The 18340-nt window shown below is 44.8% G+C and overlaps 1 protein-coding gene across 6 annotated transcripts in view; it reads left to right on the forward strand.

Annotated features, from left to right (window-relative positions):
* Positions 1 to 18340, forward strand: part of DMPK (DM1 protein kinase) — a 672629-nt gene that overhangs the window by 494148 nt on the left and 160141 nt on the right. For 5 of the 6 annotated variants that reach the window (XR_011302059.1, XM_069644638.1, XM_069644640.1 and 2 more), the window contains exons 7-8: positions 11855 to 12055; positions 13443 to 13706. Coding sequence is in view for 5 of the 6 variants with exons in the window: in XM_069644638.1 (XP_069500739.1) it covers positions 11855 to 12055; positions 13443 to 13706 (465 nt within the window). In the remaining variant the exon portion in view is untranslated. The remainder of the gene's footprint in view (positions 1 to 11854; positions 12056 to 13442; positions 13707 to 18340) is intronic. The other variant, XM_069644639.1, reaches the window with a different exon arrangement.

The following is an 18340-nucleotide window of genomic DNA, read 5'->3' on the forward strand; positions in this document are numbered from 1 at the left end:
AATTTTAACGAACCGAAAATACCGGAAAGAAATATCGACTTCTTTTTGCCATGTTCAATAACCCCTCCCCACCAGATGTAACCCCTTACCCCACCCCACATATCTTTTTTCTAAAAACAAACAGTATGTATTCGGTATTTTATATTCATTAAAATGTAATTCTCTATTTTACATTAGGTATAATCACTGTACACCACTGCATATCAACCCTACCTTTCAGCAAATCTCTCAACACTGCTAGCCTGTCCCTCTCTAGCCCAGGGATGGCGAATGTGTCATGCAGCCGGTGGGAAGTGGAAGGTTAAGCATTGCTCAAAACACCTTCCATGCTGTGAATGCCTGCGCCCACACATTTCCAATTCAAACACTGAATGTTTATGTGAATGGCATGGTTTCCCCATAGCTTTGCTTTGCAGGGCAAAGGTCATCTATCCCCATTAGACAGTAGCCCATTCCTTGGGCCACGCAGGGTGTGTTTGCGGTGTACTTTGACACTCTTGTTCTCACTCTGAAAGCAACGTGTAGAACCACACCAGGGCCGGATCTGCTACTCCAGCCACTGATTGATGGTGCAGAATCAGGATCGTATGGTCCACCATGTCAAAGATGCCTGAGAGAAGGAGTAGGATCCGCACAGAGAGGGATCCACCATAGGGTGATTTTAGCAGGTCATGCCAGACGAAGACTAGAGTGTATTCCATGCCATGGAGGAGGCTGCAGCCAGACTGACACAAACCAAGAATGTAGTGTGAAATGGTTTCTTTATACAAGACTTTTAAGATCTGAGAAAGACCTGCTAAAAGGTTGGTAGCTACCCAGTTGGATTTTCTATGAGGGCAGCGAGGGAACTAGTGAATTTTTCAGTGCATTATGCTTAAGGCGCCTCTTAATGTAGCCAATGGATTGGAGAGGGTGAGAGGGTGCCTGCTGAGATTGCAGATGCAATAGCGTAGCAAGGGTCACCAGCATCTTTGGATGATATGAGGGCCTGTAGCCAGAGGAGGATTTTGGAATCATCCTCTTTAGAAAAATGAAAATGTGCCAGTAAAGGGCCCTCAACCTTGAGCAGTAGCTCTTGGAAGCATTAGTAATTATCTAAACAGGGAGCAATAAAGGGCATCAGCTGACACACGCTCATTCTCAACGATCTTAATATCCGGACAACCTTTATATTCTTAATGTACGTCGTCACTATGACATCATCCTACATTAGAACTGTCACAACCTATCAGGGGTTGGGATTGGTTAAAGGATACATCTATGTAAAACACTCATATATGTATTAGTCCTCCAAATGGCTCACTCCTATCAGCCTAAAACAACCTCTTCATAGGTAAAACACACGAAATATCAGTTAAACAGTAGCTGATTGGCCTTTAAGCATCTATAGCCCATTGTTATACAGACTCCTATAATTGGTTTGGCACGCTTGTACCCCACCTATGACGTTTGGTTTGTTTGTAGCATGTAAGCCAAGGAACCAGATGCGGACAGACACGTCAGATAGCTGTCTTGCCACCCAATTAGCCCACCATCTCTCATCTCCCATGCCCTAAACCAAATGTTTCTCTTTGTTATTTCGGCCTTGCAGAATGTTCTCTTCCTCAGACTCAATGGGAGTGAAGGTACTTGTTATCTTGTCTGAAGTTCAAGAACGGATCCTATTTTCAGCCTCTGAGTCACGCGGTGGGAGACCACAAATTTGTCCATTTGCAAGCCTTTCCTATGGTTTTAATTGTTCAGGGCTTGGCACCAACAGTGTTCTTTCTTGCACCTAATCTAAGCGAATGTGGACTCGGCACACGTCTTCCTTGATGCGTAGGTGGCTAACATTGTTGTACCAGTCTTGACTTCAGGCCAGACAGCCTCACCTGGTCTTCACCATGGATCTGTTATTCCATTGCTGCAGCTTCAGCTTTTCTCTTCATGATTCCTTGTCTACTATTTTCACAATAGTGACGTCAATTTTCTCTACAATGGCGTCTTCACTTGCGTTCTATCTATTACTTCATCAAGCCTTTGTCTACCTTACGTTTCAGCATATCTACATCAATTGCGCTTCTTGTCGTTCATCTTCTATTTGCATGTACTTCTTTCCCTTTCTACTTGCAGCTACTTTGTTTCTTTGGTTTTATTGTCACTTCTTTAGTATCTATATATCCTCTTTAATGTATTACCTTGTTTCACCATTAGTGTCATCTGTGCCTCTTTGGATCGCCTCTTCTCATGACATCACTAGGCCTTCTCCGTCTTCAATCTTAAATACCTTCAGGCATTGGTTCTTGCAGGCTTCCATCAACTTTGGGATACATTCAGTGTGGCTGTCTCAATGGAAACCGGCGCCCATATGCTCGCTAGAGTATTGGTATTATAGCAGGTGTCATGTATGGTACAGTCTTTTGTCTCCAGTGCATTGGAGGTGAGAGGGCGTGGTCTCCTGGTGACATATATGTCTGCTCCTCCACAACCTCCTAGTGAGAACAGTCATGGTATGGAAGAGTAAAGATTTCAGACCTCGTACAAACCACAAACCAGTGTTTCACATATTTAGACCAGGTGCTTTAGCCTGCTCAACGCTGTATTTCTGTCCCTGTAATTGCAGCTTGGCCTGCCTTCCTGATCAGACCTAGCGAACGCTCATCACACAAACTACAACTCCCAGTGCAGTTGTAGTCTGCACGCCTATTTCTTTACTCATCAGGCGCGTCAGCGACTAGAAAGTCTGCTAGTACTTAAATCCATGTTACCCGCGCCGGCATCACTTTGTAGCTTTAGCCTATTCAACGCTGTATTTCTGTGTTTGCTCGCGCTATTTTAGCTAATTTGCACAATGCTTGCTACATTTTTAAATATTCATCTTCTAGATTCGAATTTGTATTTTAGCTAAAAGCACACTGCTTGTTAGGTTTTTAAATATCCCCCTTCTAGATTCGAATTTGTATTTTATCTAAATGCACACTGCTTGTTAGATTTTTAAATATTCCCTGTCTAGTTTTGAATGTCTAATATTCTATGCATTTTACCTGTTTTTAGCTCCTCATTGTGTATAAATAGCTGCTGACCCATTTGTCCATTAAACTTTGACAGAGCAGCCTCTGTCTGTGTAATTGCAGCTTGGCCTACCGTCATGATCGGACCTAGCGAACGCTGAGCACACGAACTACAACTCCCAGTGGAGTTGTAGTCTGCGCACCTATTTCTTTACTCATCAGGCGTGTCAGCGCCAGCGCGCCAGGGACTAGCAAGTCTGCTAATACTTAAATTCATGTTTCCCGTGCGGGATTACTTTGTAGCTTTAACCTACTCAACGCTGTATTTCTGTGTTTGCTCACACTATTTTAGCTAATTTGCACAATGGTTGCTAGATTTTTAAATATCCCCCTTCTAGATTCGAATTTGTATTTTAGCTAATTGCTCACTACTTGTTAGATTTTTAAATATCCCCCTTCTAGATTCGAATTTGTATTTTAGCTAATTGCTCACTACTTGTTAGATTTTTAAATATCCCCCTTCTAGATTCGAATTTGTATTTTAGCTAATTGCTCACTGCTTGTTAGATTTTTAAATGTCCCCCTTCTAGATTTGAATTTGTAATATTGTATGTATTTTACTTGTTTTAGCTCTTTATTGTGTATAAATTGCTGCTGACCCATTTGTCCAATAAACTTTGACAGAGCAGCCTCTGTCTGTGTAATTGCAGCTTGGCCTGCCTTCCTCATCAGACTTAGAGAACACTCAGCACACACTACAACTCTTTTTTGGGACAGAATAGAGAGGGCAACGGGGGGGGGTCGCCATTACGCCATTATAGCCCGTACTCCCCTTATCTTCTTTCAGACCTCTATAGTCTGTAGGGGATGTGAAAATGTTTTTCTTAAAACCACTCCAAAACCAAATAATTGTCTGAACATTATCTTGATATGTAGGCCCCCTAATGATACTCCCATGTTCTACAACGATTTGGCTGATATATTATCTTCTTCACACAAACCCAACACATCTACCATAATACTGGGGTTTCTCAATAGATGGCTTGGTGACCCTCTAGATCCTGAAGCTGCTCACTATGAACCACTTTGATATTGGGAGTGGCAGTGACCCGGCACACAAGTTAGGGAATATGTTAAATTGGGTAACAAGTAAAAACCTGACATTGGGCTTTATAGCCACCCAACCTTGTATTTGGTCCGACCACTACTTTGTCATATTTCATTTTGCACACCCCTGTCCAATAGCCCAGAAAAAAATCCTATTTGCAATGTTTCCAGTAGAAATTATAACAGGATCCATCAGGAAGATTTGGAAATCTGTCTTTTTTCATTGATGGCATCTACTTTGGTTTCCGACTCGCCCGACCATCTGGTCTCGGAATTTGACAGACACTTTTTTCTGAGCTGCTAAATCACATTGCCCCGGTTACCTCTATATCCGTCAGGGAGAAAACTAATGACCAGAAATGGTATTCTGCTGCTCTGATGGATCGTAAAAAAAGAATAGATAAAAGCAGAAAGAGCTTGGCTGAAGGACCAATCCTTGGTCAATAGGGGCAAATGGAAATTACTTGAAAAACTGTAGCGAATGGAGATTCTTCATGCTAAAGAAATTTTTTTGATAATAAAATTGCTCATGCAGAAAATTACTCTAGAAAACTCTTCCAGATCCATAGGGATCTGGAAAAACCTAAGGCAATGATATATCAAATTATCCCCACAAACTCAGATTGTGAAGCCATCCAGAAGGCGTTTGCCCTAAAGATTGCCGCAGCTCAAACCAAGATCCAGAGCTGGACTGGCCTAAATGGAACTCTGGAGATTTCCTGGTAGGTTTCTGCCCCGTGGGCCTCTTTTGTGTGGTAACCTATTTTATTTCCACTTTTCCCCCATTGGAAAAGGGCTGGGCTTGCTAAAAATATTTACTATGGGGCCACTTTGAAACTTACTTCCAGGGCCTCTTTTCTGTTCCCAGTCCATCCCTGCCCAGATCAGTGCTAACCTGGCAAGAATGACGCATACAGCTCCTGATCGTGTTGCTGAGGAGCTAGATCAATGTGCCAAGCAAGCCTTTGGCTTCAAAGGCACTTCGGAAGAAGCGCTAGCCAACATTATGAAAAACAATAGTCCGACCACGTGTGTGGGAGAAGTTCTCCCCTCTAAAATCATTCTTAATAATAGAGAACTATATCTCCTCTTTCTCATGCGCCTTATTGATTAATGTTTTAGGGATTGTTGTGTTCCCATGGCCCAGAAGAAATCCTCTGTGAGCCCTTACTAATAAAACCTGATCTCGACCAAAAAACGTACTCCATCTTCAGACCCATTTCTAATGCCCCTTTCTTACTAAAAAGTCTGCATAAGTTGGCTACATCCCCCCTCAGAATTTTTGGAAACATCTGGTGCCATACATTCAAGACAATCAGGCTTTAGAGCTTGTTATGGCACTGGGAGTGCTTTATTAAATAAGAACTCTGAAATGTTTCAATGACAATGGCAAGGCGGCCATGATAAAGTATTATACAGATTGACGAAAGCAGGTGGCTACTCAGCCAAGGCATTGGCCTGGATCAAATCATTTTTGACAGGGCACTTGTCCGGGATAGTATGGGGCACTGCGTTCTCGCTTGACCATCCTTTGAAATGTGGTGTCCCACATGGTGTCTGTTTGTACCCCTCCCTCTTCAATGTAAATTGCCGCCCACTCTGCGATCTCCTGGATGGGCTGGTGTGCATTTTACCAACTATGCGGATGACACCCAGCTTGTCTTTGAGTTGAGCAGCAAGTACACAGAGGACATGGAGCTTATTAATAAAGTGTATGCCACAATTCAGAAGTGGATGGCTAATAATACTATGTGCTTGAATGCCACTAAAACCGAGATTATGCTGTTTGGTTCACCACAGGAGAGATCCAAATTGGATACTCAGTATGTCGGTTTCTGTATTGAGAACCATATTATTAAGACTGTGGGCAAGGTCAAGACACTGGACGTTACATTTGCATTTTCTTTGAGCTCAGATGCTAATATTGAAAGTGTTGCTAATAAGGCCCAATATGTACTTATGCTTCTGAGGTTGGTGAAACCTTATGTTTCGGAAGCTAATTGTGCCACTCTTGTTCGTGCCCTAATAATGCCAAGGATCGACTACTGCAATTCCTTGATGTTGGGGGCCAATAAAAATAGCCTTAGGTGCCTCCAAGTCTTACAAACGATGCGGTTTGCATCGTCAAAAATATACTCAGACACTAACCTATTCTTCCCAACGCCTTATAAGACTGTGTCAAGGTTTATTGCTCAGCTAGATTCACCAGATCGAGTGATGGGTTCTGTTTATCGGTCCCCAGGAGTAAGTGTGCTAGAGGATGGGCAGATCTTTTGCTGCCCAATCTTCCTCCCCATGGAACAAACTTCCTAAAATCTTGCGTACCGAAAACAACCTACTGAAATTCAGGAAAGGGGTGAAAACGATTATTTTTGAGTAAACCCATCCCCTCTGTCTGACCCCGTGTCCACTGTCTCCTCTTACTTTCACTCTTTACTTCTCTTCGCCCTGACGCCTGTGGGCTCCGGCGCATTACAAATGGACAAATCAAATCAAATCAAGGAGTAACGAGATCAACAAATCCAAGAATGTCCAGACCAGCAGCCAAACTTCAGGAATTTGCTCGCCAATTTCAGTACGTTCTAGGGAGAAATAATAAACAAGCAGACTATCTATTCCCCTTCTTCGAGATCAAGAAGATTTTCTCAACAATGAATACATGCGTTGAGACCTGCCGCATGAAACAGAGGCATGCATGGGGAAAGAGCTATAGACAAGACATGCCCTTCAGCGAAAAACTACCAACGCCCATCAAAGATACACATTTAACATCAGCAATTAACCTACCTGTATAGATATCTCTGTTTATGTATTTGTTATTTATATTGTGCTCAATACCAGAATCCTTCAGCTTTTAAGGCCCGGACTGGGGCTCAAACCCATGTTGCATAACATCTTCTTGATCTCAAGACAGGCATGTAAACCCTGGCATTCCTCACAGCCTGAATATATGCAACCCTATTTGAAAGTAGGAGAGGAATTTTTCGTTCTACCTGAAATGAGTACACCAGGAACATTTGGGCAAAGAAGACCGCATCAGATCTATTGAAGGTCCAGGCATGGACGCTGAAGTACAAGTATGAGAAACAAACTGTTCCGCTTATGTCCAAAATGACAGATGCCTACTCACTAAAGAATCACTCGTGACACAAACACTCCTACCTGATCAAGTATGGGCCATATCAGGACATGACATCGTAGGTTTTCCATGATTTGTTCGAATGAGCAATGTCCGAGTGAGAAAAAAACGAAAGTCATTAAAATGAAAATGACTTTTGTTTTTTCCTCCCGCTGACATTTCTGGCAACCGTGCATCCCCCACCCACTTACTTACCTTTTGGCGGCAAACTTTGCTGTGTGCCGCCGACTGCTCCATTCCTGAGCAATGCTGGTTCCCTTCACTTACGTGCGTGGGAGCTGGCGCCACAGGTCCTTTTCTTTTTTTTTTTTAAATGTTCTTGTTTAGGTCACGGGGATCATCAACGCAACCCCCACTGCAATTATAGTGCACAAGGGTACAGGGGGATACCCCCACAACCCTCGCTCTCCTTGTTCACTATAATCAAACCAAATGGTATATTTCTTCTACATTTTCAGCTGTTCGTAATTTTCATTCCGCTGAAATTCGAATCAATATCCCATTCAGGTTTTTTTTTCTCGGTCATTTCTGCGCATTACGACTTCATAGGCCCTCAAGAGAGAATGAACGAAGATGAGAAATATGGGAAGTTGCTGGTGGATTCCCTTACCAAATGGTTTCAACTACACTTTGTAGCCAGCATAACCACCATGATCACCATCGACACGCTAGAACGTATTTTTCAAAGGAAAGGCTATCCCGCCGAAATCATTACAGAACCCTTGAAAGGGGTTCAAGAACTGTGGCTCAATATTGTCTGGGAAATTGTATCCTGCACATGATGAGTATGGTTCTGGACTTGCCGAACCAGAAAGTTGATGCAGATTTGCTCTCAAGAGATGACGCTCTACTCAAAAAGAAGAGTAACAAAGCATAACCACACTGCTCTCTAACTGCCACAATCCAGAGTCCAGGGAAAACACAGCAGCTGGTTTATCCGGAAAACTCTATACTTAGCTGCAGGTTAGGATTGAAAAGCAAGGAAGTGGCTCTCACGGCTGCAGCTGCAAATCGTAGGACTCCCGGCACCGTCACCAGAATGGCGCTATTTCATTTAATGAGAAGGTCAGAACTGTATCCACTCTGGATGCCAAGGACCACTGTTCCCATGGACATTAATGCACAGAAGTGAAGGTTTAAAATGAACGAAAAACAACACTGCATGAAAAGAAATATGATTTAAAAGACGCAGTGAGCGCACCCGCAGTCCATGATGGAGATAAAGTCAAAACAAGGATGTCTGCCAGAGATAAGGGCGCACTCTCTACAGCCTGATGGAAAACTGAGGCGAAAACAAGAAGGAATTATGTGGAGCCGGAAGACAGCAGATGCTAGAACATGCAACTGGTGGCACTGCAGGAAAACAGCTGCAGCAATACTGGCAAGCGCAAACCCAACAACGAACGCAGTTCACGACCCTTCGGGAGACTGAATAGACAGTTCTCCCAGTGATTGCTCCAATGCCAACTCGGAAAGAGAAAACTCTGGGTGCTTGCTACTAGAAGCTGAGAACATTGCAGAAATGATCACTGTTCCTCTTTGTCCCTTGTTGTTGTTTACCAAAGAGAGAAGTGTTGTTTTTAGTCCTTCTTCCACCCACTCTGGCCAGCGTGTGAGATCACGGCGGGAGGTTGCAGGAGGAATCGCTCGGTGCGTTTATCGCCACAGAGAGAACACGGAGAGCACAGAGAATGTTCACCTTACTTGCTCACTCCCTCACTATGCAGTCTCCTTTTGCTTGATGCTCCTAGGCACAATTATTATTTTGGTGCTTGCAAACACTGAGCTGCAGTGTAAAAAATAAAGCAAAACATGGGCTGATTGTGAACCTTGGATTCTGTCATACTCACATGCTGGCATGCATCATTGCAAGATCCCTGCACAAGTCTGCATGTAGACTTCCTGATGGTGCGCGGGGTCTCGGGGGAACCCTAGCAGTCTTGAGGAGCTCTGGTGGACAGCTTCACAGTAGGGCTGCTCGAACATAAATATCCTGCGGCTGGAGCGCAACTAAACCTACATTTCATGGGGTCTAACGGGTGATGGGAGGGGCCACTTCAGAAACTCGGTGGGGCAAACTTCTGTTCTACCTCAAGGGTTGTCTGGTGTGGGGCTCTTAAATGGCAGCGACCTAGCATTAAACTTAAGCGCACACGTGCACTTACACACACAATTGCACATCCACTCACTCATTTAAAAATCCCATTCACCATACACTTACTCATTTACATGAGCACTCAGCCCCCATACATCATACACCCATTCACACATACATGCACGCTCCTTACACACCTGCATACATACATAATGAGCTAATATGCAAGACCCTTTAACACTGCTAGTTCCAGAAAAGGTTTCCCTCGCCTCTCTGCCTAACAAAAAGCAAGTGTGCACATCAGCCCCTTCCCCTCGGATGCGAAAGAACACAAAATGTCGTTATATGTTCGCTCGCATCCGTGGGGAGGGGGCTGATGTGTGCATTTAATTTTTGTTAGGCAAAGAGGTGAGGGAAGCCTTTCTTGAAACTAGCAGCTTTACATTTTTGATATGTGTGTGCAAATACAGTTTTGTGCACGAACACAATAACACTTTAAAGCTGCCAGTGTCAGGAAAGGCACCCCTCACTGATTAACAAAAAACTATCAGCGGAAGCTCCGCCCCTTAGCTCACATTTTTGGGGCGGGCTGAAGCCCGTTTAGCTCAATGGCGTTGTGTGCCTGTCCTGCGGTCTTCCTTCAGCTCATGGCCTCACATACCAATGCACTCCATTGGCCAGTATCTGTCAGGTAAAGAAAAACTGCAAGGTGTAATGAGCTGCTGTGCTCGCAACTCTTCACCAGGCGCCACCAGAACTGCGCATGTACTGTCTCCAGTGGTCTGGACATATCTCTGCACCACCTCCCCCAGCCTTCCCAGTAAACAAAAGGAGCTAGTTCACAAAGGCGCATTCTTATTGTAAGGTATTGTATAGTATTGTAGTAGTCATTTATATAGCATCTTTTCCCATTATTATGTTCTCAATGTGCTTGTGTTGGGAACATCCTCGTGGACCGCAGTCCAGAGTATGGGAATTTCTCAGAAAACACTTAGAATGCAAGTGTGCATTTGGCCAAGATAAGGAATTAGGTGGACTGGCTGGGCTCCATTAAGCAACCCAATAGATCAGGCACGTGGACGAGAGCTGAGGGAGGTCAAGAGAGTGTAAGAATGGAAGAGACTCTTTATGTGTCCAGCTGGACTGAATTTTTGTCATAGGTCATCGCTGTATTCTGATGGCAGAGGTGTTGAGGCTTAATCTAGTGTAAGGAGGGGAAAACATGTGCCCAGCTAGATCGAATTCGTCGTACGTCTGAGCCAGATGTTCACAAACGTGACGTGTTTATATGTACCTTGAGATTCGGATGGAGCTTTGTTTTTGATGTCACTGTTTGATCAGGTTGTCTGTGTGTGAGAATCCTCTATGCGCACATATAAGTCCAACACATTTCCTACCCTCAAAATACATCTAAGTGCAACACATTTCCTGCCCCCAAAATACATCTAAGACCAACACCTATCCTATTCTGAAATACATCTAAGTCCAACACATTTCCTACCCTCAAAATACATCTAAGTGCAACACATTTCCTGCCCCAAATACATCTAAGTGCAACACATTTCCTGCCCCTAAATACATCAAAGTCCAACACATTTACTGCCCCAAAATACATCTAAGTCCAACACCTTTCTTAACCCCAAATCATTTTAGGTCCAACACATTTCCTGCCCCCAAAATACATCTAATACCAACACCTATCCTATTCTCAAATACATCTAAGTCCAACATTTCTTACCCGAAAAATACATCTAAGTGCAACATATTTCCTGCCCACAAAATTTGTCTAAGTTCAACACATTTTGTAACCCAAAGTAGGTTATCTAAGGACTGCAGCAAGTAATTTACACAATGGTCTGATTTGATGGTAGTAATGAATAAGTGGCAGGGTTTTAATTGAGCACAGTAATGGATGTGCTCATTGCCGATACCGCCTTATCTAAGTTGTTGCTGTAGGGTGCAATGTCTGCTGGAAATAGGTCACACTTTTCCAGCCCGCTGCCGGCCAGGATTTATTATCCTTTTCCCAATACAAACGCTACCGGGCCTTGCAACTCAGCCTTTCATCCTTCACAGCACTTCCCCCATTCTAGAGGGTTGACTGATATTTTAATCAGGGAATCATAAATATTTGAGGAGAATTTATGGAAAACAAAGACATATTTTGTACATGTGTTTTGAACTAGCGATTGTAATTGTTTGCTGTTTGGAGTGACTGTAAGCTCAAGTTAAAATGAGATTTATGCCCTATTATCAAATATGTTCAGACACTGTTCTATATATGTTTTTATCTTTCTATACCTTTCTCTTGTATTGTTCGTCTCTTTGTGTTTTTGGTTGTTTGTGCCTTTGTCTCTCTCACTCTCTCTTTGACTTACTCCCTCCCTCTCTTTCAGTCACTCTCTTTTCTCATTTTCCCTCTCCTCCATTCTCTCAGGCTCCATCTAAATCTCCCCCTCTTAATGCTCTCATGGTAATCGCCCTGGTCCTTATTCACTCTCTCTGGCCTTCTTCTTTGCACAGGTGTGTTCTTCCGTGGCAGTTGGGACCCCGGATTACCTGTCCCCAGAGATCCTGCTGGCGGTGGAAGACTGTTCGCGCTCCTATGGAGCTGAGTGTGACTGGTGGTCTCTCGGGGTCTGCACCTATGAGATGTTTTTTGGCCACACCCCTTTCTTTGCTGAGTCTGTGGTAGAAACCTATGGAAAAATCATCCATTTTAAAGTAAGCAAATACAGGAAATCCTTGAGGACATGCTACATGCCTGGCCATTGCATTCTTCTTCTGTGCCCATAACCCTCTCTGCAGAATTAGCGGTACCGTATCCCTGTCCACTGGTTCCCGTTGTTGCTGCTCAGTGTGTCTGCACACCACGCTCACCTGTGTGCGCTCTTGTGAACATGTGTTCCTCTGCAGGCCCATATGTGGTCTTTCACTTGTCTTTCTGTAGTCTTTCCCCTGCCGTTCTGTTGTCCTATTCTCCATGTTTGTTTTGTTGCACCTTGTCTCTGTGTGTTGTTTGTACCTATCTGTTTGTGGTCCTGGCTTGCACGTGTAGGTCCTTCCTCTCACCCATTTGTGGCACAGCAACTGTGCAAGAATTTTCCTGGCCCTCTACATGTATTCTTCTGCACATGTGGACATGTCTTCCTGCACATGAACCTTGATGTTCCTACACCTACTGTTTGGTTTTACTGGCCCATTGTTGCTTGTCATGGGTTTTCACTGACTACTTTCTTGATGTTCCTGTGCCAATTCACTTATGTGCCTTTAATTGTCGCTGAGTGGTCCTGCACTTGTGCATGCGTCTTCCTGCACTGAATCCTGCAACCGTTAATGTATTTTCCTGAATCTGTTCCTTGTGCTTCTACACCTATCCATTGATGTTTTCTGCAACAAGGGTGATTGCTGTCTCTTCACTTGCAATATGATTTTCCTGAACTGGCCCACTTATGCCCTTTCATCTGTGAAAGTGTCTGTGCACTGCTCTATCTGTCTATTTGCATTCTGTCCTGATCAGGGCCAGCTTTAGTAGCGGCAACCCCCGGGCAGCAAAACAAAAATGTGGTGGTCCCCCTGTCCTCTTGCGTGCCCCTGTTTATGTGGGGACGGGGTGCGCCACATTGTTCAATAGGCGCCGCTGCAAAAGCATCAGCAGCCTATTGTTATTAAATGCTCTTCGCTCCCGAGAGCGGAGCGAGTTTAATTTCTTAAGGGCGCCTGCCACGCCTTCTCCGACCAGGACAGCTCGGCGGAGACCTTGAAAGACTCCCCCGAGCTGGCGTGGCGGGGACTAATGGCGCCCAGGCGATCGTCTGGGTGGCCCTGCCCTAAGGCCGGCCCTGGTCCTGATCACATTTTCCTGTAGCCGTACACGAGTGTTCTCACACCTGTTTGATTGTATTCCTGCGTCTGCCCACGTGTGCAGTTTCTGCTGGTATTCACACCCATTTATGTTGCTTGTTCTTTTCACTGTTGTTCATGCGTGGGCCTGGAAGCTTGCGGGTTGGCCTAAAGTAGCTCGCTCAGCACGAGGGCCCTTTCGCCCCTGCTAGCTGCAAATCCATCAGTGCTGATATAATTGCCTTCTGCTGCTTGTCTTTCTACCCAGGAGAACTTCCATTTCCCACTGTCAGTCACGGAAGTACCAGAGGAGGCACAGGACCTCATCTGCGGCTTGATATGCAGTCGAGAAACACGTCTGGGACGCAATGGAGCACAGGACTTCAAGGAGCAGCCATTTTTCACAGGCATCGACTGGGATGGGCTGAGGACGTGCGGACCCCCCTTCATCCCAGATGTTGTAAACCCAACCGACACCACCAACTTCGATGTGGTGGAGGACTGTCTCACTGATATGGTGAGCGGGGGAGGGGTAGGTGAAGTCTTTTTACTATTTTTTCTAACGCTGAGAACGCTTGTGCCAGGGCATGTGCTGAGGCATCTGGACGTGTGCTAAACAAGGAGACTGACCAACCCACGCGAAGAAAACACCAGTGCTCTGAGTTCTAGTGATGTGCCCCTTTCATATTTCGCCTCCCTCATTTCGAGCTGTCTGCAGACTTAAAACATTCTGTGGGCCTCTCCCCTGTCAGCAGGGGAGGAATTGGGCAGGAAAAAAGACTGGAGCTGTGCTTCCACACAATGGGCCTCATCACAAGTTGGGCTGTATTCCCGGCTGTAATACTGCCGGCTGTAATAGCCCTAGCACCGTCCGGTCTGGTGGTATTACCACCGGATCACGGGTTGGGCCTTAACGGTAAATCCCCATTCCTGATTGGGTCCATTGGATCCAATGGTGAATTTTTGGTGCTAATACTGCGGGCTAATACAGCCGGCTGTAATACAGCCGAAAACAGGGATTTTCACCTCCAGAAAAAAGCTGGAGGTAAAACAGACGATTTAATGGGCAACTCGTGATAGGGCCAGCCCTTAAATGCAGCGGTAATACAGTTACCACCGAATTTAAGGGCTACAGCCCAACTCGTGATGAGGCCCTATGTGTTTTGCCATAGTACTGAGGCCAAAGCCCCCTGGGCTTGTCATAATTTATTAACCCTTCCCAGGGTTTCCTCTGTCACACTTTTGGAGCCATGAGTAGACTGCGCTTGACAGGAGGGACTCTGAAATTAATTCATAGACGTCCTGCGAGAAAGCAGAAACATTGCGCATGGCTTGTTGTTTACAGACATTTCTTCTGTTAGGTCGAATATTGTGAAAAATACATAGAGCAGAGAATCCAGTTTTCATTACTTGCTTGAAACTTTATCACAGACAGAGTTCAAATATACAATTCTCTGGTCATTCTTATGTGCCCAAAATTCTCTAGGCTTTTATGCAAATCACAAGGACTCGGTGCTTCCGGCAACGCCTCTTCAGCTTGGCCTGGGCTGGAGCTCTGCCACTTAGCCCTGCCTACATCATTCTGACCACTTACCCGCACTCCCACCCCCGCACGAAGGCAGAGGGTGCTCCCATAGTACCTTTAGCCAGTTTCCAGCACTGCTTGTCACCGTGACGGCACAGACCGGCAGTTATAAGTGTCCCCACGGCCACCATGATTGTGGATCATCGACACTTTGGGTCGCTCCGTTTCTTCTTTTTCGCTGGATATAGTTCTTGGCCCCTCAGGGTTTCTTCCTTGTTAGAATAGCTACAGACCTCTGTTGTTTAACCAAAAATGATGATACCTTTAATCTCTTTTTTGTATTGCCCTCATAATAATAGTATAACACTTTATAACATTATGTCTGTTCCCAAACGTTGCATGTGTCTTTTTAGTTCCAGACCTGCCCTCTCTAGGGCTCTCCCGCTTCGCACTGAAAGAGCCTCCCATCAGCCATTGGGCTGTAGAGCGAGTGGGCGTGGTCCACAGCTCGGTGTGGTCACATTTCCAGATCTTTAGCCTGGGGAAGGGACACCTTCAGCCATCTCCACTGATTTATAAGCCGCGATGACCAGCGTGATTTACAGTCTCGGGATGAAAATCAGCCTTGCTGCCAAAGATGCCCAGGACAAGTTTATTTCCAGAAAGGTTTTTCAAGGCATTCAGAGCTAATTAATTATGAACTAATTCATTCAGTCATTTTATTTGCTGGTGCTGTATGCCATGCTACAGGCAACATGAGATGATGGAAAGTGCCAACCATTCATGTAAGGGGAAACTCCACAAACTCTCTGCATTGCTCGATCCTGCCTCAATTCCACATTATAGACCCTCACTTACCCCCCACGCCCCCAAGACACTACGGGCTTCGAACGAGAAAGCACTCCAGTAATGTAGAGTACTTTACGGGAAATACACACAAATAATCGTGGCATTTTTTAACGTCAACTCATGGAGCTTTGTGAAGGAACTGTGATATTCTAGTGGCTCCTTTGGGCCCGTCGCCAAGTTCTCAGGCCCATGATACCTACCTTCACTTCTCCCTCTTGTGGTCTGTCACTGGCATCCATGCAATTTCAGGAGTATTGAGGACTCATATTTAAGGAACACAAGAACATCCTGGAAGGTGTTTGCCTTCTACCTTAGAAAAAACGATTTCCAAAAACACAAGTTGTAATTTAGGAAATCTCAGAGTTCTCTGGGGCAAACAGCCCATCTGAGAGACCACTCACAACTTACCACTACTTTCGTTTTTTATAGATAGGGAGTTGGTGCAGTAGCATAGCACAAAATGTGGGCCCCCACCCCTGAGAGCCATTCTGAGGGAGATACCTCTCCCCATAGCTCGGAAACTAATCACTAGTTGCGCCACACTTTGAGCCAGCCTAGATTACCACACTTGCGCAATACACACAAATGTGCTGCTGCCAGATTACGCCACGCACTGCACTAGGAGAAAGATATAAATATGTGTTTTAATGCATTATACAGCACACTTTCCCTAAGACAAATTGGCTAAAAAGCCAGAGCGTTTGCAATAGTTTTATGGGGTAACACCAATCCAAAAATCCAATACATACAAGTCACCAGCAGTGCACAGGAACATTAATACTTTAATTAATGTAATGCTTTTCTATTAAACATGCCACACCACAATGAAAACATGTTCAACTGGCTGCACAATGTAGACCAGTCCAGACAAGTAATAACATATTACAATAAAGGATGCCAGGCCTCATTTAGACATACCTAGACTGGTTGTATCAAAATGCCAGTTGAATCAATAACACTTATCATGGTTATTTTATCACAAATGCCCAGAAAAATATACAATGCCACAGTAAGAAATGGCTAGACTAGCAGCACCAACATCCCAGTCTTGCCAGGTATTTACATTAGTCTAGGCAGATATTTACATTTAGCAGGACTGCTTTATCAGTGATGCCCAGTTAAAAGAAATTCTAGCCAAACTAAGAAATTACTTAACAGGTGTCCCAAAATGCCTCTCTAGTCACTGATACCACTTTTCATGTCTGCTTAGCTTGGACATGGATGACCATTGGCATTTGTTGCACAATCCCCACCCCAACCCCTCACACATCCCATCTTCCTCCCACCCCCATCCCCAACTCCCAAAATGAGCTCCTCAGCCCAGAATGACTTCCACGTCCCTCTTCCTTGTCCCAGCGCTTACATATGAGGCACCTTGCCTCATGAGTAAGTACTGGGATGAGGGAGAGTGGGAATAGGAGTAGTGAAGATTACAGATAACTATGCCAGGCATTACCTCCATGTCCCTCTACTTCATTCCAGTACTTGCGTATAAGGCGAAGTGCCTCATACATAAGTACTGGGACCAGGAAGAATAGGGCTAGGAGTAATGAAGATTACTAATAAGTAATCAAGGCATTAAACACAAGAATTGGTGCAACACCATTGAGCTGAATGGGCTTCACCCCTCCCATCCCGAACCTTTGGGCTTTGCTGACTCGACCTGGCTGACCTACAGAGCCGTTGCCGGACAGAACAGAACAGGACACAGATGTTAAACGGTGCATGGGTTTTCACTGTTAACAAAGGTCCGGCAATTATTTATGGAACGCATTTCACTGTTAGTACCTGCAGACAAATGCTTAATTTTTCAGGCAATTGCAATCATGATTTGGGTTTAATACTTGCATGCCCGGGGAGTGATTGGAAGGGTAGAGAGGGGACAGGAGACCACTCAAACTTACTGCAGTCCATAAGTGGGTGAATTCAGATTTGAAGGAGAGCTTGTAACATTGAAGCTGCACTAGAATAGTCTCATTAGAATGCGTAAAAAAGTTAGATGCCCCCACACAAATAAGTTTGCCCCTCCCCCACTACCTGTGAAGTTAGTGCCTCTCTCAACATTTGAACAGTTGAAGTACCCAACAACTAGCATACCTTCTGCCAAACATGCACTCTATTACTCACAGCCTATGCGCTACCAGTATACTCTATATACCTAGCCTCCTAGTGTACTGTGACTGGCTACCACCACTTGGTACTGCACAAGCCATACCCAACCTGACTAAAATGGCAGCAAATAACCCTCCTATCATCAGCCAACCCTACCATCTAACCATATCAAGATCTTACGCAAGCAATCCTTGCACCTTAAATGACAGAAAGCTTATACTCCGAGACAGACTAACCAAACTTTACGAACCTCTCACGAGATCACTACCTCCGACAAACAAGAAAACTAACCTCCCTGCTTGCAGAAAGCTCAATACTACCAAACCTGTCACCCTCTCGCCTCACCTGTACGGCATCTCCAAGCAGCAAACTGTGTATAAACCTAAGATAGGCTGACTGCATACCACCTATTCCTATCCATGCTACAGCTTTATTAGAGGCACACCCTCTTAATGGAGCCCTCATAAACGCTAGGTCCTTGGTTGCCCACGCAACAGACATCTCTGACCTGATACTGGCAGACGATTTGGACTTCCTTGCCATAATGGAATCTTGGCTACATGACGCTGCAGGACCGTTGCTCTCGTTAGCCCTCCCAGACGGTTACACGATACTCAGACAGGACAGAGATGAAACCCGAGGAGGTGGCATCGCTATCATATCCAGATTAAACTTTCTCT

The sequence above is a fragment of the Ambystoma mexicanum genome, chromosome 2p, assembly GCF_040938575.1.
Source record: "Ambystoma mexicanum isolate Mex_15411 chromosome 2p, UKY_AmexF1_1, whole genome shotgun sequence".
NCBI classification, from domain to species: domain Eukaryota; kingdom Metazoa; phylum Chordata; class Amphibia; order Caudata; family Ambystomatidae; genus Ambystoma; species Ambystoma mexicanum.